Here is a 19,877-nt window from a genome sequence, read left to right as displayed (position 1 = left end):
CCTCCAGGAACTGCCTGCATACTCTCACCACATGAGGCCAGGAATTGTCGTGCACCAGGAGCCACTGTACCAGCATAGGGTCTGACAAAGGGTCCAAGGATTTCATCCTGATACCTAATGGCAGCCAAGGTGCCTTTGTCAAGCCTGTAGCGGTCTGTGTGACCCTCCATGGATATGCCTCCCCATACAATCATTAACCCACCACCAAACTGCTCATGCTGAATGATGTTACAGGCAGCATAATGTTCTCCATGGCTTCTCCAGACCCTTTCACTTCTGTCACGTGCTCAGGGTGAACCTGCTCTCATCTGTAAAAAGCACAGGGCACCAGTGGTGCATCTGCCAACTCTGGTATTCTATGGCGAATGCCAATCGAGCTGCATGCTGCTGGGTAGTGAGCTCAGGGCCCATTAGAGGACATGGGGCCCTTGGGTCACCCTCATGAAGTCTTTCTGGTTGTTTGGTCAGAGACATTCACACCAGTGGCCTGTTGGAGGTCATTTTGTAGGGCTCTGACAGTGCTCATCCTGTTCTGCTTTTCCCAAAGGAGCAGATACCGGTCCTGCTGATGGGTTATGGACCTTCTATGGCCCTCTCCAGCTCTCCTAGAGTAACTGCTTGTCTTCTAGAATCTCCTCCATGCCCTTAAGACTGTGCAGGGAGACACAGCAAACCTTCTGGCAATGACACGTATTGATGTGCCATCCTGGAGAAGTTGGACTACCTGTGCAACCTCTGTAGGGTCCAGGTATCGCCTCATGCTACCAGTAGTGACACTGACTGTAGCCAAATGTGAAACTAGTGAAGAAACAGTCAGAAAAGATGAGGAGGGAAAAATGTCAGTGGCCTCCACCTGTTAAACCATTCCTGTTTTGGGGGTCCATCTCATTGTTGCCCCTCTAGTGCATCTGTTGTTAATTTCATTAACACCACAGCAGCTGAAACTGATTAACAACCCCCTCTGCTACTCAGATCAGATCAGTATCCCAGAAATTTCATTGACTTGATGCTATACTCTCATTAAAAAGTGTTCCTTTAATTTTTTTGAGCAGTATATATACTTTCAAGTCCTGTGAAATGAGACTTTGTACCAAGAGATTTAACCACACCTGGGGCCGGAAATAAAAGACAAAGAGTAGATGACAAAATAAAACATCGTAAAGAATTCAAAAACTTTGCCTTGATACACATGCAGAGCAGATTAGAGATAATAAATGTACTAAAATTCCAAAGTCTCAAAAAAATTATAGTAAATATCGCATTAGCGCAAACAAATGGAAATTATTACTCGGTGAAATAACAGAACAGCAAAAAGAGAACAAATATATTGTTCGGATTTACATTTTGAGTCGGAGACTTGTAGATCGTTTAATTCGTGTTGCCATCAGGGAAAAGTAGTGTTTCTTCCCAATGAAGAGGCCTAGCCATGATAATTAAAATATTTGTTGTTTAGTGAGCGAAGCCCCCTAGTATATTATATATGTGTGTGTGTATGTGTATTTTATAAAGAGACAATACCACCAGCAACAGCATCCCTTATTCCCTGAACTGGTGGTGCTTACCTCTGTTGAGCCCAGAAGATTGCCCCTCTGACATGCATGCTTGACTATATTTATTTATATATGTCATGGATATATATATATATATATATATATATATATATATATAAATATATGCATGTATGTATGCAGTATATATGTGCAACATATTGGCACTTAGTCAAAAGCTGTATCATTTCTAGTGCCCAGTGTTCAGCCTTTGGACTAAACCAATTTGAGATTATCATGTATTTTATATTTAAAGTCATGAAATTAATACGACTTCTTCTTCTTTCAGCTGCTCCTGTTAATGGTTGCCACAGCGGATCATCTTGTTCTATATCTTCCTGTCCTCTACATTTACTCTGTCACACTCATGACCTTCATGTCCTCTCTCACCACATCCATTAACCTTCTCTTAGGCATTCCTCTTTTCTTCTTTCCTGGCAGCTCTATCCTTAGCATCCTTCTCCCAATATACTCAGCATCTCTCCTCTGCACATGTCCAAAACAATACAATCTCGCCTCTCTGACTTTGTCTCCCAGCCGTCCAACTTGAGCTGACCCTCTAATATACTCATTTCTAATCCTATCCATCCTCGTCACACCCAATGCAAATCTTAACATCTTGGTCAGTGCCACCATCTCCAACCAATATAACAAAGCTGATATTAAAAATAATTTTGTAGAAAAAATTGTTACAATCCTTACATGTGATGGAAGAATTCTTAGAAATTTTCCTTTGTGGTGTTCGTTAGTACATTGACTACAGCTCCTTTGATGTTTTTAATAAGACTCATTAATAGATTATGGAACAGTCTAATACATACTGTATATGATAGATAGATAGATAGATAGATAGATAGATAGATAGATAGATAGATAGATAGATAGATAGATAGATAGATATACTTACCTACATATGAGATTTATTAATGTTCTATTTTTTATTTTTGATTGTTAAGTTGGCCTGGTTATTTAATTTTTTTTAGCAAATTGTCAGTCGCTGAATGATTGACTGAGTTTCTGAGTGGGTTCCAATTATGAAGCAGCTAAGAAGCTGCCCTTTTCTTCCATTTCTTTTCAAGTTTCTGTGAATTGATCTCTTTTTCCTTTTTAAAAACCATGACTTTAAAATGCATGTTTTTTGTGGAACATTTTGGGTTTCTTTGTGTTGATAGACTTAAAAGGATGTAGCAATCTGAAATGGGTTTATTTATCCCTTTGATATATTTCTGTTACTGTAATTGGAGACATTTAATTGCCAAACTTCTTTCTTGTAGTCTTTCATTTCATTTATCTGTCTTTGTAACATCTGTTCAAATTAATTTTGAATTTTGTATTTCTTTGAACAAATTAATTTGAAGGATATTTCTGAATCCAGCTCTATCTCATTGGCAGTGTTTATTGGAACACGGACAAATACGTGTCACTGCAACTTATACTCCTGTGTGATTTTGCATGTGACAAATAAAAATTCTTGAACCTACACAATGTAATTAAAATCAATGGTGATGGTATCAAAACTAAAATGAAAGAAAATGCTTAAATTGAAAATGTCATTAAGATGCTATGTAAGTTATGCACCATCCAAAATGATATTAGCCTTCAATGAGAAGCCATGCTTATTTGCTGTGCTCTGTTTATATTCTGCAGATTGACATTGACACTGCACAGTTTTCTTTGTTTTTTCGGCTTTGTTATCCATATACTGAGCAGAAGCTGCTCATTCAATTCCCTTGAGACTTTTACAGAGTCAATTATAAAAAGCTCCCATAAATCTCTGAACAGTGTCTCATATAATTATTTACAGGAGTGCCTGGTAGCCGCAATGAAATCTTCTATGACTGTTGCAAGGAGCCCTATCCAGACATAACCTTCTATGTTACAATTCGTCGACGCACTCTGTATTATGCACTGAACCTGCTGATACCCTGCGTTCTCCTGTCTTCCATGACACTTCTGGTATTCTTACTACCAGCTGACTCTGGAGAGAAGATATCACTGGGTAAGTACAACATTTGGAAAGAAGGGGAGAGAAGTGAATGATTTTGTGGGGCACCTGTGACTCTCTCTTATCCTCCTATTTTAATTTTCCCTTGGGCTGTCTTGCTGTCTTTCAGCTGGTGAATAGTTTCATTTACTATGCTGCTATAAGTTGAAAAACGGGGCCATTGCAAAATTGGGCAAACAAATTCACTGTGTACTTCACTGCCCCATTGTACAACTGATCAAGTGACAATAATTAGCACAATTAAAGAAGCCACAATTAAATAATAATCCATTATAAAAATCTATGAATAATATGAGTTTGCAAGTGAGCTACAGAATGAGGAAGGAATGAAACTCATGATGCAGAAGGTGTGAATTGCTTAAAAATGCTGAAGGAAATATTGTGACTATAGTAGTGGAATTTAGGACACCTGGAAGAAGTACACAGAGGAACTGCTGAATAAGGAGAAGGAATAGGATAGCGATGATGACTGGGAGAAAACAGAAGGACTAACCTGTAAGTTTACAAAGAGGAGATCTCAAAAACACCATGAAGATGGGGTGAAGCAGCAAGTCCAACTGGAGTAGTGTTGGAAAAGTGCAAGGTAGTGGAAGAACCTGGAATTGAATGGTTGATAGACCTCTGCAACATGATTTTGTGAGAACAGTGGATTTCTGAAGATTGGAAGAGAAATGCGCTTATTGCAGCACGCTAAGAAAAGAGTGCTGTCTCCTGTGTGTTCCTTTGGGTTACATCAGAGCAGAAGGTGACTGAGTGTTCAAGAAAAGAACAAGGCATCAAGTGAAAGTTAGCAAATCAGAGTTTAAGCTTGGCTTCATGCCTTAGAATTGAACAACAGATGTGATCTTTGTTGTCAGTTAAATGCAGAAAAAACTGTAGTGAAGAGAAAGAACCCGTACTGTACAATAGCTGAATGTATACAGAAGTCATATGATGTGTGTCATGACAGCTGAGTAAGCATTCATTGACAAAGATGGCTGTGGATGAAGTAAAGTACATGGCCAATGTAAGAAAAAACAGCAAGAAACAGTGGTCAGAACAGCAGATGGGGATAGTGAACATTTTGAGGAGAAGATGAGAGATCTGTTCTAAGTTATTTGCTTTTTGACTTAGTGATGGATTTGGTGACCAGAAAACTGTTTTTACTTTGATGGCAAAAAAGTGAAGTATAATTGAGAGAGAAACTGGAAATGGGAATGGAAAGCTATTTTGGAAGTGAAAGGCCTCAAAGTAAATATAAGAAATGCCAAGGTGTTGGTTGGAGGCAAAGGGGTAGAAGGAGGTGTGGGAGAGGTGTGTACATGGCTTATGGACTGGGTGCTATAGGCGTTGGGAAAAACTCACGCATGTGGCTACATAAGAGATTTATTGGTGTGAAAGGTAGGTGGCAGGATTGGGATCATTCTTTGTAGAAAGTATGTGAGAGGGTGCAGAAGGTTGATGTAGCTAAGGTAAATTTAGATATCAGCCATGGATTTTCTAGTTTATTCACCTAAGATCAATATTTCTTGAGTTTGGAGAATGAATAATTGCAGGCCTGCATTTAGCTCCAGTCTCCGTGAGATAAATCATCTGTTTTGTCTGATTTAATGCAATTTCCAACCAATTGCATCAACAAAGTTAAGAGATGTTTTGAGATATGACATGCGATTCATCTTCATGTCCTACCATCTCACAACTTGAACATTGCTATTCAGAGGAACTCATTATGGACCTCTGCCTGCAGAAGGTTGTGCACAAATTTGGCTGCTTTGGGTTCCATGGCTTACCAAAAAATTGGCTTAGACTCAAAAAATCGCCATCCTGGAAAGTGTATATTTTGTGTATTGCTTATTCTGTACTCTTCCTGTAGGACTTTAAAAGAAAGTCTTTTTTTTTTTTTTTGGAATTTTGAATTCTACCCAAAGGTTAAGCTTTGAGCTTTTAAAGTTTGAAAAAGTAGTAGTCGCATCATGGAAATTCTAATTACAAAGAAACATTTATTAGATGTTATACCTTTATTAAATTAACAGGATATCATTTAGTTTGTGGCAGGTAGTTGCGTTTTATTTTTCTTTAAAATAGATTTCCTATTTTGAGTTTTTAACTCTGATCCTTTCTATTTATGAGTTGAGTGGTCCTAGCTTGTCCCAAAACCATTTCAGGTGTATAAAGGAAGGTGTGGGTTCTACTTCTTCTTCTCCAATTTTTAACATCTTAAATTAAACAAACCATGAGTGAAAGAATTAATACAAAATTCATATAGTTACAGATGAATCGATTCATTAATTAAATGTTCCAATTTAGAACAAAAAAAATGTAAGTGCACATATCTTACATTTTTAGTAACATGAAGATACTCTTTTTTTTAAAGCAGATTTGCTGTAAATCAGACTAAAATGTGTAAAATAATTTTCAGTGGGATTGCATCTTGCATATACTGTATTTTGATACATTTTCACCAGTATGCTGTACCTGTGATGCAAATATGGAGAGCATCATGTTGTGAACCAAATTACATTTTTTACAGCCTGCATTAAATAAAAATGCAGTGTTAAACTCTGCTTTTTATTTAGTGCTAAATTCTTACACCTTAGACATATCCTTGGTACTCATTTAATTTGCTGCCTACCGACATGAGAAATGTAAAATTATTTTTCTCTGTACCTTGTTTGTCCAATTCATAGTCACAGGAACACTAAGTCAGAACCAACCCAGGAGGAGCCACCAGTCCATTGCAGGCCACTTTTTTTATAAATTAAAATTCAGATTTATTACTAATTCTTTCAGGAATTCTCTTTTAAAATAATTAGTGCAAAATGTTTCATTTTTAGACTCTCACTGTGCTAAAGGGTATCAGTCAGACAAATATTCACAACTTACCCTTTAGGGGTAAAAACTGTTCTGGAGCCGTTTGGCGAGGGCTGTGGCTGTAGACGTTAACACATTTTGGTCTGAACTGAGTGCACAAGACGCCATATTGCTTTTTTTGGAATCGATTAATTACATTAATTAATGTTAAGCCATATCCTACAATGTACTGCGCAAAAGTTACTGCCTAGTGGTGCGACTCTCTCTTTGTGACTGTTACAAGTCACACATTGATGTTGCCATATTATTATCACAGGTCCATCCATATGTGAAGGCAGTCTTGTGCTTTTTTTCATTATGACTTTAGTTTTGGGGGCCCCGTCCAGGGTGGCCCAGTAAAGGACATGGGAGTCTATTTCTAACATTTGGGTGAAATTGAACATTTGCCAGATTCCATATAATTGACATTTCACCTATTTATTCACCTTTTAAACATTTCTATAATGCTTCCTATATTTATTGCCACTTACACAGGGTGATAACTTCTCTGATGTTTTCTTATACCTTTAAGTCCTGAAATAACATTTTCTCATAATCCTAGTGATCCTGTTATCCGATGCTTCTTGTGTTCCTTAGGTCACTGAAAAAGTTATTGAGTTGTTATTCGCAACCTTCATTAAACAAGTAACTTCTCCCATTAGATGAGAATTTTGATTCTGCAGTTATGTGTTCTGGTGCTCAATGTCTCTTGGAAAACTGTGACACTGGAACTGAAGTGTTTTGCCGTCTTTTGTCTGATTTTCTTTGAATTTCTTACCCTTTGTTTACATTTGTTATTTGCTCAGATAACTTCAAATTTGTCCTTGGTGGTGACTTTGAATCTCATATTCAGCTATATTTAATACATTCTTCTTTTTGACTAAAGAATATCTCAAGAGTCTAATAATACTTGTAAATTAATTCGTCAGATTCTGATGTTTTGTGAGTCTTTTATTGACTGTGCATTACATTATTTGTGTTGTGAGTCAATATGCGTGCATTTTAAAATACCAACTACATGCCTGGGAGAATCAGTAATAAAAGATTCAGTGGGAGACTATTAAGTATTAAAATAAATTTAATATTTACTTGTAATTACAGCATTTTACCTTGTGCAGAAAATTCTTGACGCATTTCTTTGACCAAAGCTGAATTTTTGTTGCTTATTGATTTTTTTGATGATTGTATTTTTAAGGTGGCATATGAAACTGCAGGTTGATGTTCTGCTTGTGGATGTTGAGATCTATTTAGGGGTTTCACTGTGCTAGTGACAGGTGCAGGGTACAATGTATAAGACAGTACTGGCCAACTAGCTGGTCAAGATGTGGTCTAGTTTCCCTTAAAATAGTGACCCCAAAAGGACTGAGAGAAGACTAATAATTTCCAATCAATCTACTAAGGATACCTGGCCCCATGTACAAACATATTAGGATTGTGCCCTCCATGGAAGGAAATTAAATACTGAGCGAGTTTCTAATCAGCCTAGCTCCTGGTTTGGTTTGTGGTTATAGGGAAACCAAGGCAGCTCTGAACCCCACAATTTATTGTAGTATTTTAGTAGGATTTACCTCCATGGGCTGTTTAAAGCTGCTTTAGTGTTTTGCACAGGAGTCACGAACATGATGAAAAGGGATGTGATGCTTCTTAATAGTCCCTCAAAGTAGGTAAAGACCTTCAAAGGCCAGCCCAGATGTAACCTTACTTCAGGCAGCCAGCCCTCAGTCACCACATGCAGGCTTCGGCCTACACAGGCCAACAAACAAAACAGGGACTTGGTTTAAAAGTTTAAAATGCACAAAAATGCCTTACAAGAGAGAGGGATCATAAAATATCTGGCTCTGAGACATGTAAATCAAGAATTTATTTAAATAAACATGCAAAAGAACAAAAAGATAAATAGGATTTTCCTAAAAAAAGGTAATTCAACGTGCAGGAGTCCCAATACATAAATCCATAAAAAGTAATCCTTAAACAGAAAAGCAATAGTTACAAAATTCTACAAACAACACTCAACTATCAATTGTTAGGACCCTCTCTGTGACCTTAAAGTAAAAGCAGAGGGAGAATCCAGTAGCAGTAATTCCAGGTTGGACCTGCCTCCTGAGGTTTAACACACAAAACACAAGAAATGGCATAGCATTTAAAGACATAGTACACTAATACCAAATAAGCAAACCTAAAAGAAATACATCTAAACATGAAAAACAATCGTTCAAAATCAACAATAAAGCAGAAAATACACCTAAATCTGAGAATAAGCCCTGGCTAAAACATATCATTCCGAAGGAATATCAATTCCAGAGGCTGCCTGTGAGTTAGAGCATAGGTTCACTGACACAATGAAGAGATGCCAGGAGAAAGATTGACAAACAGGGGTTAAAAACGGGAAGTTCTTTGCAGTATTATATGGTAGACAAGTAGGCTAGTAAGGGTTCAAGAAAGAGGAAGCAGCAATTTGCTTTCATTCTGTTTACTCTGGTGCCTTAATATTCTCTTTTTGTTGATCTCTTCTTTGAATTTATCTTTTAATAAATTCACCACTTTTAGAATAAGTTTGGTTGCTTTACATTCTTTCTGAGCAAGTATGGTGACTATTTAAGCATTTTTTCCTTTTTATATATTTACTAGCTGTGTAGGCCTGTGCTGTAAAAAGCGCGGGCTCCTAGAAACCATGGATTCTGGCACTTCAATCAATCAATCACATTGGTTGTGCATTAGCGAGGTTCTCTTTTCTTGGTTGTTTCGTTTTGCTGATGTGCTCGCCTCCGTTGTCTATCAGCAGCTAAGCGAGTTTCTCTCTCCTCTGAGGTTTTGTTTTGCCAATGTGCTTGCCTCACTTGTGTATTAGCAGCTAAATAAGTTTGCCTTTTCTCGGCGGTGTGACTTTGGCAACAGAGTCACTTTCTTTGAGCTTCATGCCGTAGCCTCGCACTTCTGGGCTGGACAGACAGACACATACACTTCCACGCGTAGACATTAATATATAAGATTTAAATAATATAGGACAGTATTCAAAGCACAGAATTTGGCCAGTTATTGTGCAATGACTTCAAATCGAACTGGGCAATTGTCATTAAGTATTAAGTAGTTTCATTTTATGAGCAATTTTATGTTGTCTTAGATTCCTGCATGGTTGTTTGCAGACTGCAAGTTTGTATTATAATTTAAACTGACAAGGATTTCACATCTATTTCTTGAATTGTTAATATTATATCTCTCTATTATAAAAAAAAAATCCTTGGAGAGGAAGACTCGGGAGACGAGACATGATCTTCACGTGAAGATCACGGAAGACACTTTAAAGACCCACGAGACAAAAGGCCACGGAGCGTCTTGTGGGGACCTTAAACATGAGACTTTGTTCTAAGAGATTGACCCAGGACTGTCTCGCGGGATGTAGAACATGAGATTCTTGCAAGACACGCCCTACTTACAACCAATATCAAATAAGACCACGGGCAGCAAAACACTCAGTTGTGTAAAGTGTTTGAGCACACACAGATCCAGGGCTCTCTGTGCATATAAAGCGTATAAGGACAATACGTTATAGATGACATGTCGACGACTAAGCGAAGAAGAAAGAGCAGTGAGGAGGAAAGATACTCAAAAGCATAGGAGAGAAAAAAATGCAAAAAAGAAAAAGAATAATCTAGGTGCAAATTCAGAAAATAAGGTAATCAGCCCGGAACAAGTGGAAATGAAAAAACAGCGGGTCCAATTGGGCTCAGAATTAAAAGACAAAGAGTAAAAGACAAAGTAGAACTTCATAAAGATGTTCAAAAACATTGGCGCTATACACATGCAGAGCAGGTTAGAGATTATGAAAGCAGTGGAATTTGAAAGGCTCAAAAAAAAATGTTGGCACGATACACATGTGGAGAAAGTTAAATAATATGAAAGTAGGAAAATTAGAAAGTATCAAAAAAAAGAAAGTAAAGATTGCAGTAGTGCAGACAAATGGAAATTATTACTCGAAAAAAGGGAAAATAATCACCACGGACCAGATGTCATTGAAAAAAAAGCAGGACAAAGCGAGGTCAGAAATAGAAGACAAAGAGTAGAAAACAAAGTAAAACGTCATAAAGAGGTTCAAAAACAAGGAGACCAAACACATGCAGAGCAGGTTAGAGATAATGAAAACAGTGGAATTCAAAAGACTCAAAAAAACGTAGGCGCGAAACACATACAGAGCAAGATACAGAATATTAAAGCAGAAAAAAACGACAGTGTCAAAACAAAGAAAGGAAACATCGCATTAGTGCAAAGAAAAAGAAATTATTACTTGTAGAAATAACGAAAAAGGAATAGAGATTGAATATATGGACCCAGGTGATATGTCAGAAGTATGTAAATATTGTAAGGCTTTGAAGTTTAAGTCAAGAGAATTTCAAAAACGGAGTTTACCTCACATGCATTTATTGGTTACTTTGCAAAAAAAAATATTAACTGCTGATGATGAAGATCGTTTTGTCTGTGCTGAAATTCCAAAGAGAGAAACCTATCCTGAATTATGGTACAAAGTCATTAACACGTCTCACTGACCTCATAAAAAAGATTCAGCATATTGGGACTCCAAAGATTCCAAATATTGTTTTTAATGAAGTTCTGAAATAAAAGTGAAACTAATGAAATAGCAACAATTCAAAGAAAAAAAAAATTTTAAAAGTGTATATCCGGAAAACCAAACACGGGGGTTGGCGAGCAAAGCGAGCAGGGGGTGAAGCCCCCTAGTATTTAATATAATTTAATTTTTGGATGTACAATTAATTACATGCATTTAAAAAATTAAAACAGCTCAGACATGGCTTGCGTGTTTCTACTTATATTCAACATTTCCATCAGAGACCTCTTTTTTGTATGAATTGTAAAGTATTTATACATGAAATCTTAAAGTGCCACCTCTTGTGCATGTCAGTAGTCAGTTGAAGTTAAGTGTCTCAGGAGTTTTGGAGTGTGTCTCCAGCTGAAGGTTTCCTTGTTAATTAATTTTCTATTGTGTCCCTAACAGATTTTCTGGCCTGTTGCATTTATGAGATTTCAGTTCCACTCGCCCTTGTGTGTATCATAGCCTTTGCTGCTTTGAGAGCCAGTTAGATGGTGTATTTCATGATTAAAAAAGGTCTGACAGGCCTGCCAACCTCAGCAAAATGAAAATGGTGTTTAAAGAATATAGATACTGGAAGTCATTGCAGTGAATCTGCAAGGCGCTGACTCAGGTCTGGCAAGAAACAGAGATGACAAATGGCGGGGAATCTGGCCGCCCACATCCCTCCACCTTCAGTGCCTGCTGACCCACTGGCAGCTAACTTACAGTGCTCTGTGCTTTCATACATCCCTCTGAGAGATGGTCCTTCCAACATTTGCATATAAGTATGAAATTAGAATTAAGATATATGCTCTCGGACAGTTAATTAATGCTGATGTGGTATAAAGCACAAGTTTAATTACAAGCCCTGGTTGCTGTGCTCAGTTTTTAAGAGCCGTGGTAGAGCTTCATTTGTAACTGTGTCGTGAATCTGTCACAGTTCAGACAGATTAGTCCAGAAACATCTGCAAAGTTCAGTGAACCAGAAATATGCCATTTACAGTTCACAATGTGAACTGTTAGTGCACAGGAAAACTGGTGGGTAGACAAGCAAGGCACCTGCCAGTGCAGAGATGTCCATTACAGATGCTATGAAAATCTGCCTGCATGCAGGAGCTTGACTGACTGCTTCCTTTTCTTTTATTCATGTCATTTTCTTCCTTGTCTCCTTTGCTTCTCAGGCATCACGGTGCTTCTGTCTCTCACTGTCTTTATGCTACTTGTAGCTGAAATAATGCCAGCAACCTCTGACTCCATCCCTCTTATAGGTGAGTGAGGCCCTTTAATATCTTGTAGTTCTTTCAATCACTCCGCCTGCCGTTGTTATGTTTGTCAATCTACATTCTTTCTTGCCCTTCAAGGCATAAACAAAATCCAGATTTTAGGATCTGTACTCTATGCAAAAACATTTTTTATAAATATTAACATTTGCTGGTGGGGAAGTGGTCTTGTGTAGAGTTTATTTAAAATACCCAGATGTTACAAGGTAGGTTGGTACAAAGGTAGCAGCACTTTCTGTCAGGTGACTCTTAAATTCAAGATAAAATGTAATTTTCATGATTTGCTTTTATACTGATGATTTAGTATAATTTTGTACTTACATTGGAGATTTTTGAGGTTAAGGATTCAGTTCCTTTTATTAATTGCTTGACATTTGAAATTGGTTTAGATTTTGTGTTTTGTTTTGCAACGTGTTGGACACCATTTTAGGTCCTCATTCACCACCATTTTCAAATCCCATCGTTCAGTCCACTTCCCCACATTTCTAGGAGCATGGCCTTTAAAGTTGCGACTTGTACTTAAGCGATGCAATGGGATAAAAGAATGGCTAGGAATTCATTTCCGTATCTGATCTGCAGATTCCAAAACTTTCAAAAGGCCTTGAGCAACCTCTACTCTCATGTTACTTTTTGATTTTGATCTCTTTCCTGTTCCCTCAACGTCAAATGTTGTCTGTCATATTGGCTTTGGTTTCCTTTTGTTTGTGAACCATTTTTTGTTTTTCCTACATGCATCTTCCAGTCATGCTCAAAGAGTTTACCTGCCAGTTTGCTGACAGAATAGTAATGTATTTTGACAAAATAACTGTGTGAGAGCCATTTGTTAGTTACCGTATTTACTCGTGTAGCATGCGCCCTCGTGTAAGACGTGCACCCTAATTTTTACAAAGAAAATTGCGAAAATCGTTTTGCATCATGTAAGATGCGCGTTGTGATTGTATAGGAAGCGTTTAGAGAGAGAGCGGGAGAGAGCACGAGAAAGAGAGAGCGGGAGAGAGCGCGAGAAAGAGAGAGAGAGAGAGCGCGAGCAAGAGAGAGCAGGAGAGAGCACGAGAAAGAGAGAGTGCGAGTGCGTGAGCAAGCGAGCGAGAGAGAGAGCAAGCGAGCCCAAGCAGAAAAAGTAAACATTACAGAATTACATTTCCTCGTGTATGAAGCACACCTGATTTTCTAATGCTAATTTTCGGGAAAAAATGTGCACGTGGTACACGTGTAAATACGGTGTTTAAGCTATATTAAATGTTTGCAACAAAATATTTAACTTTATCATAGTTTATTTTGTTTTGGAGAAAAATGTTGGAGATTTCAGTGAATAAAATAAAAACTGTAAATATTGTACATTAACAGTCATAATTTAATTATTTTTAGAAATTTAATAGATTTTCCAAACAAGCAGACAATCACCAGAATAATGCCAAGATCACCATGACCAATCACAAAAGTTTTTATTATTTTCCTGAAACACAGACAAGGTAGAAAATTTAGGAGAAATCAAAGAGTGAACAGAAGTGCAAAAACAACTCAAATCTAGGTGCCGCATAGGGCTTTTGTACACAGGTCTTTGTTCGTAACTATCAGGTGGGCTGATTTCCTCAATACATCCACCCAAAATCTTGCAAATCATTTTTCCTTTCACCTACTGTCTCCATGCTCCACACCCCAATGCATAAACCAAATGTTTGAGTCTCCAGGAAAGTCTGGTGTATCCTTAAAATGATCAGGCCTCACTTGCCTGCTGTCAAAATTAGCAAGACAGTGAACATTTTCCTGCTCAAGAATTATGTATTCCCAGCTGCCACCCTGATGAATCGTTTTGATTCCTTGCCAGGTTTCCTTCTGTTTGCTCTGAAAATGACAATACGTTCTCCTTACTTCCAGATCTTCTGTTGGCCTTAATAGCCTATGTCTATCTTACTGCCTGCCTTTACATTTTCTAATAGAGTTTTGTTGTCAGACACCTGACAAATTATTCTTTAGGGCATCATCTATTGATTCCCTAGGGTACAACCTAAGCTAACAGCCTCTATATTCCCTAGTGATTTCATATTCCCATAATGTAGTGTAGAAATTCTTGTTGACAATTTGAAAAGATTTCCACTGGAAACAAACTTCAAGGTTACTTATGTATCACCACTGGATGCTTTGCTTTTCTCAGTTTCCTAACACAAACTACAGTGATCAAGCTCCCAACCCTTCTACTAACCTTCTCTCTCCTTAACTCTCTCTTTGTCTTTCTACGTCTTTAGCCACTTCAGCTCCCACTCCCTGAGGCAACTCTGCTTCTGACCTCACACTCAGTTGAATTTTAAACCAAATCAGATCACCTGCTTCCCTCAATGAGGTTACATATACCTGTAGCACCAGTCAACCTAGACTATCTCATGCTTTTTTCTTGTTCTTTCTTTTACCCCCCATAGAATTATGATTTTCATAGGCTTCAATAAGATAGCACAAAAAAGACTGACTGCCAAACTGGCAAAAATGACCCAAACGTTTATATTTTTGGAAAGGGAGAAGTGAATCTTTAAAACCCCATGACCCAAGTGATGAAATAATTTTCTTTTCTAATTAAATATTTAATTAACACAAAATTTAATCAAAAGATTGCAAAAAAATTTTCTATAAGAGACAACACTTAATCTAATTAAACTAATCCACAATCCAAATGTCAAACATCAGAAATGAGTGCTAAATAATCCCAAACCAGACAGCTAAAGACAAGAGAAATTACAAAGAATTTAAAGATGGGGGACAATCAACAAAAGTGAAAATAGCCAGTGCCTCAGCAGTGGTGCTAAAATCTTTTGGTACTAAAATAAAGCTGAGGGCATTGCCTCAGCTGCAGCATTGAGGGCCCCACCCCCTTTGGACTCAATATACAAAAAACATGGGACAAAAGAAAAAGAAGAAATAAATACCTACTCTACACAATACAATACAACAAAATAGTCAATAAACAGAACAGAAAGGGGTGTTCGCTCCCTTGGAATGAGTTCTTTTATAATACCAGCGTGTTACATAATCTGAATCTTTATAGATATAATATAAAAAGGCGATAACCCTCCTTTAGTCATATGGCAGTAAGAAATCACATAGGAGAAATGACTTGGCTTTGTTTAACGACGGCTTACGCTGCAAAACAAATGAACGAAGCCAATGGCAAGAACCCAGCTCGGGAGTGGGGGCCCGATGTGCAGAGTCTGCCATTTTTGCCATTGCAGTGGAAGGATTTTCAGGGTCGGATGACGTTATCTCCCATGCGACCGTCGGCTTCAAAGGTGTGTTGGGCAATGCTCCAAGGCTTTATACTCCTTCTTCACGTGCAGGCTCCCACTTACAGCAGGTGAATCATGCAATTCCAAACAAGGCAAAAGAAGACACAGTTTCATGCTGACTTTGACAGACAAAAATAGTAGTTGTCTCAATCTGTCTTGTCTTATATTGTAATGCTTGCCTAGCAGTTCTATATGGTGAACCCCTGTGCTAAATCTGGCTCATATTTCAACTGTGCATGTGAGTAGAAAAAGGTAGATTTATAAGATATACTTGTGCAGAGTACAGTGACATATTAAACTTCCATCCATCCATTTTCCAACCTGCTGAATCTGAACACAGGATCATGGGGGTCTGCTGGAGCCAATCTCAGCCAACACAGGGCACAAGGCAGGAACCAATCCTGGGCAGGGTGCCAACCCACCACAGGACACACACAAACACACCAAGCACACACTAGGGCCAATTTAGAATCGCCAATCCACCTAACCTGCATGTCTTTGGATTGTGGGAGGAAACCGAGCCTCAAGGAAACCCACGCAGACTCGGGGAGAACATGCAAACTCCACGCAGGGAGGACCCGGGAAGCGAACCCAGGTCTCCTAACTATAAGGCAGTAGTGCTACCACTGCGCCACTGTGCCGCCCCATGCTTATTACATCCAGGCCATAATAAACAATTATCCAGTATTGAGAAAAATGTGTAACATCCAGAAAAAAAAGAATAAACATAAGTTAATATAGCACATAGAGTCAAGCTTTTTATTTAGATCATGAGAAAGTCTATGTTCTTCTATGTCCATTGAACTTCTCGGATATGACACATGAGATTGGCAATTGGCCTGATATGGTGGTAATTTTTATCATGAACAAAACTAAATATTATAAACCTTTTCTGCAGATGTATTTAAAATTACTGTAAATCTAGACTGCACTGTAAATCTGTCTGCTAACTCCATTTCTTTTTTCTTAGTATTTCACACAGCTTGTGAAGCTTAATTGTCGGTAGCCCCACTATCATTCTTATTCCTTTCGGGTAACGTAATAACATTTTTGGCATGGCACGGTTGTGCTGTGGATAGCACCGCTGCCTCAAAGCTCTAGAATCATTGGTTTAAATCCCATGCCATTAAGTCTGCATGTTCTCTCCATGTCTGGGTGGGCTCTTCTCCGAGTAGTCAGAATTTGCTCCCACATCCCAAAGATGTACATGTTTTATTCTAAATGTATGCATGAGTGTAGAGGTGAGCATGAAGATGAGTAACACTCCATTCAGGACTACTAACTGCCTTGTGCCAAGTAATGCTGGCATAAGCTGGCAAGATAGCAATTATGAAATAAACCACATGAAAGAGTTCAACAATTGATACATTTACTCTATATACCTAAAAGTGCAAAGATGTGATGTTTTTATGTCACATTTTTTGTCAAGTTTTAAATCAGGCTTATTTTAAAAATTACATATATGTTTGATATCATTCTTTTCAGAATTTATTGAACTTTAATGTGATGTGGTTAGATTTTCCATCCATTCCATTCTCTAACCCGCTGAATCCGAATACAGGGTCACGGGGGTGGTTAGATTTTCAGATACTTATTTTGTTTTTAAATTCTAAACTAAAAAATATCAAGAACTCATGTCCCACGAGACTTTGTACCAAGAGATTTAACTACGACCGGGGCAGGAAAAAAAAGACAAGGAGTAGGACAGCTGCTGTACAGGCTTTTAAATGTCTGAAGCGCTGCGCGAGATGCACATCATGTGGCACGTCAGCAGCAGCAAGCCAGCAGCTGATTGAGCAAAGAGGAGGTAAAAAAAAAAACTGTATTTGTTTCCCATTGTATCACCGTATAAGAGGGAGTTTCGGAGGAGCGACTGCATCTCCTTGGGGTGCGTTCAGCCCCCCTTCTTCACAACACGAGCAGCAGAGACACGAAGTGGCTGGCACGTAGCGCAGGCCAGGGGGGTTGGTGAGTGAAGCAAGCAGGGGGCGAATCCCCTAGTATATATATATATATATATATATATATATATATATATATATATAAAATATATCAGTCAATAGATTGTGAAAAAATGTACAATTAAATAACAGTCCTCTAAATATTATGAAGTGCAATGTCATTGTTTTACTTTGAATCAGTAATGTAATCACTTTACGTTTAGTCATTACAGTTTTTATTTCTTTTAATTTTGGCTCAAATGACATTCCATACAGACTGCCTTAATATTTGTTTATTCATTGGTTGATTTCCTAAACTGATGATAATGGTTACATTTCTGTGTCCTGCAGGTCAGTACTTTGCCAGTACGATGATCATAGTGGGCCTCTCCGTTGTAGCAACAGTAGTCGTCCTGCAGTATCATCATCATGATCCAACTGGGGGCAAGATGCCCAAGTGGGTAAGTGATGAGTGTTGATTTGAACCAAGCAGTTGTGTGATACTTTGAAAAAAGAGAATCTTTTCTATAATTTTTCCACACAACGGCATTTTACCTTCTCTGGTTAAGAGTCCACACATGTCTCTGAATTACAGTGTCCTTTTCTGGCTCCTGTGTAATACTGAAATATTAACCATACCCCAATTTGTGACATATTCCAAGATTTAGAAATCAGCCTGCTGTTTAACTTGATTGTTTTTTTGATTTTTTTTACTGGCATTGCATCTTTTTTGGATTCATCTGGATTGTTGATTCTTTGACCTGCCTTTTATAGTTTAATGTTGAATTTACTCAATAACATTTTATTGCCCATTTGGTTTGCTTTTAGTATCGACTCTGCATTTTGTTCTCCTGCAGTTTACCACCTGCCAAGGCAACTGCCTGAACCTTAGACGAAGCTTTCCTTAAAACTGACAAGTTGCACATCATCTTTCTGGTGAAGAGCATTTTAATGTAAGAAAGCTCTCTTCACAAAAATATTCCCTAACTAATAGCTAATGATTTCGTTTACAACAAAACCAAAAAACACTACACCACATTTCTTCTAAAAATGTTTTCAGCACACAAGCTATAAAAATAAAGTTTGTTTTTCCTTGGAAGTGCTGTTACTTTGATTTTCCATTTTTAATTATGAGTTTATTTTTTGTTATTATGCTTACATCATCTTAATGATGGAATAAAACTGCAAACCCTTTCAATACCAAATAGCTAATGTGTGGGAAGCGTACTGGTGCAAGAATGGCTGCCATCACATCATCCAGGTAGATGGTGGCTGTCTTTTTATAGAGATTTGAGTATGATTAAAAATCCATCCATCCATTATCCAACCCACTATATCCTAATTACAGGGTCACGGGGGTCTGCTGGAGCCAATCCCAGCCAACTCAGGGCACAAGGCAGGAACAAACCCCTGGCAGGGTGCCAGCCCACTGCAGGGCACACACACACAAACACACCAAGCACACACTACAGACAATTTAGAATCACCAATGCACCCAACCTGCATGTCTTTGGACTTTGGGAGGAAACTGGAGCACCCGGAGGAAATCTACGCAGACACGGGGAGAACATGCAAACTCCATGCAGGGAGGACCCGGGAAGTGAGCCCGGGTCTCATAACTGCGAGGCAGCAGCGCTACCCCTGTGCCACCGTGCCGCCCTATCTGTATACAGTACATTTAAATTGAGTTTTGTACCATTTGAATACTGCATACATGCAATTTACTGGTCAATAAAGTTTTGCGATAAATCACATGGTTAACAAAGGATTTTAACACCAAAGTGCGTATGTCCAAATAAGGATCGTTTACCAAGGCTAGTGTGAACAGAGATGGTTTTCATTTAAGAACCATCCATCCATTATCGGGAAGTGAGCCCGGGTCTCATAACTGCGAGGCAGCAGCACTACCCACTGTGCCACCGTGCCACCCATGATTAAAAATCGCTATATAAATTGTAATTAATTATTATTATTGTTATAATGTGGTAGAAAAATTTAAAAGAAATTGACAATCAGTGGTTTGAAGCTTCTTTGTTATCTTTCAACATCAATTTCTTATAACTCTAGGGAGACATTCAACCCCAGATCAGACAAAATTGGGACACTATGGAAAATACAAATAAAAAAAAATGTAGTGATTCTTAAATGTAGTTATTTAGTAGTCTTTTATTTCATTGCAGACAGTGTCAGCCCAAGATATTTCATTTATGGCACTTTGAGCTACATCACTTATATGAAAATGTGCTATATAAATACATATTGTTGTTGTTGGTCAACTTCATTTCATTTGTTAATATACATCCAACCATTTCTAATTTGGGGTCGTAGACCTCATCTGCACTACTATATTTTCAATTAAAACACAAACCTTACTCTACCCAGCCATTTTCAACCCCTTTAACACTCTTCAGAGCTG

General features: G+C 38.1%; 1 protein-coding gene across 3 annotated transcripts in view; it reads left to right on the top strand.

Annotated features, from left to right (window-relative positions):
* The window catches only part of chrna11 (cholinergic receptor, nicotinic, alpha 11), an 89,424-nt gene that overhangs the window by 61,907 nt on the left and 7,640 nt on the right, over window positions 1-19,877 (top strand). For 2 of the 3 annotated variants that reach the window (XM_039752160.1, XM_039752176.1), the window contains exons 7-9: window positions 3,352-3,546; window positions 12,148-12,234; window positions 17,813-17,922. In XM_039752160.1, coding sequence (XP_039608094.1) covers window positions 3,352-3,546; window positions 12,148-12,234; window positions 17,813-17,922 — 392 coding nt within the window. The remainder of the gene's footprint in view (window positions 1-3,351; window positions 3,547-12,147; window positions 12,235-17,812; window positions 17,923-19,877) is intronic. The other variant, XM_039752168.1, reaches the window with a different exon arrangement.

The sequence above is a fragment of the Polypterus senegalus genome, chromosome 1 (genome assembly GCF_016835505.1).
Source record: "Polypterus senegalus isolate Bchr_013 chromosome 1, ASM1683550v1, whole genome shotgun sequence".
Taxonomy (NCBI): Eukaryota; Metazoa; Chordata; class Cladistia; order Polypteriformes; family Polypteridae; genus Polypterus; species Polypterus senegalus.
This window is presented reverse-complemented; position numbering and strand designations above follow the sequence as displayed.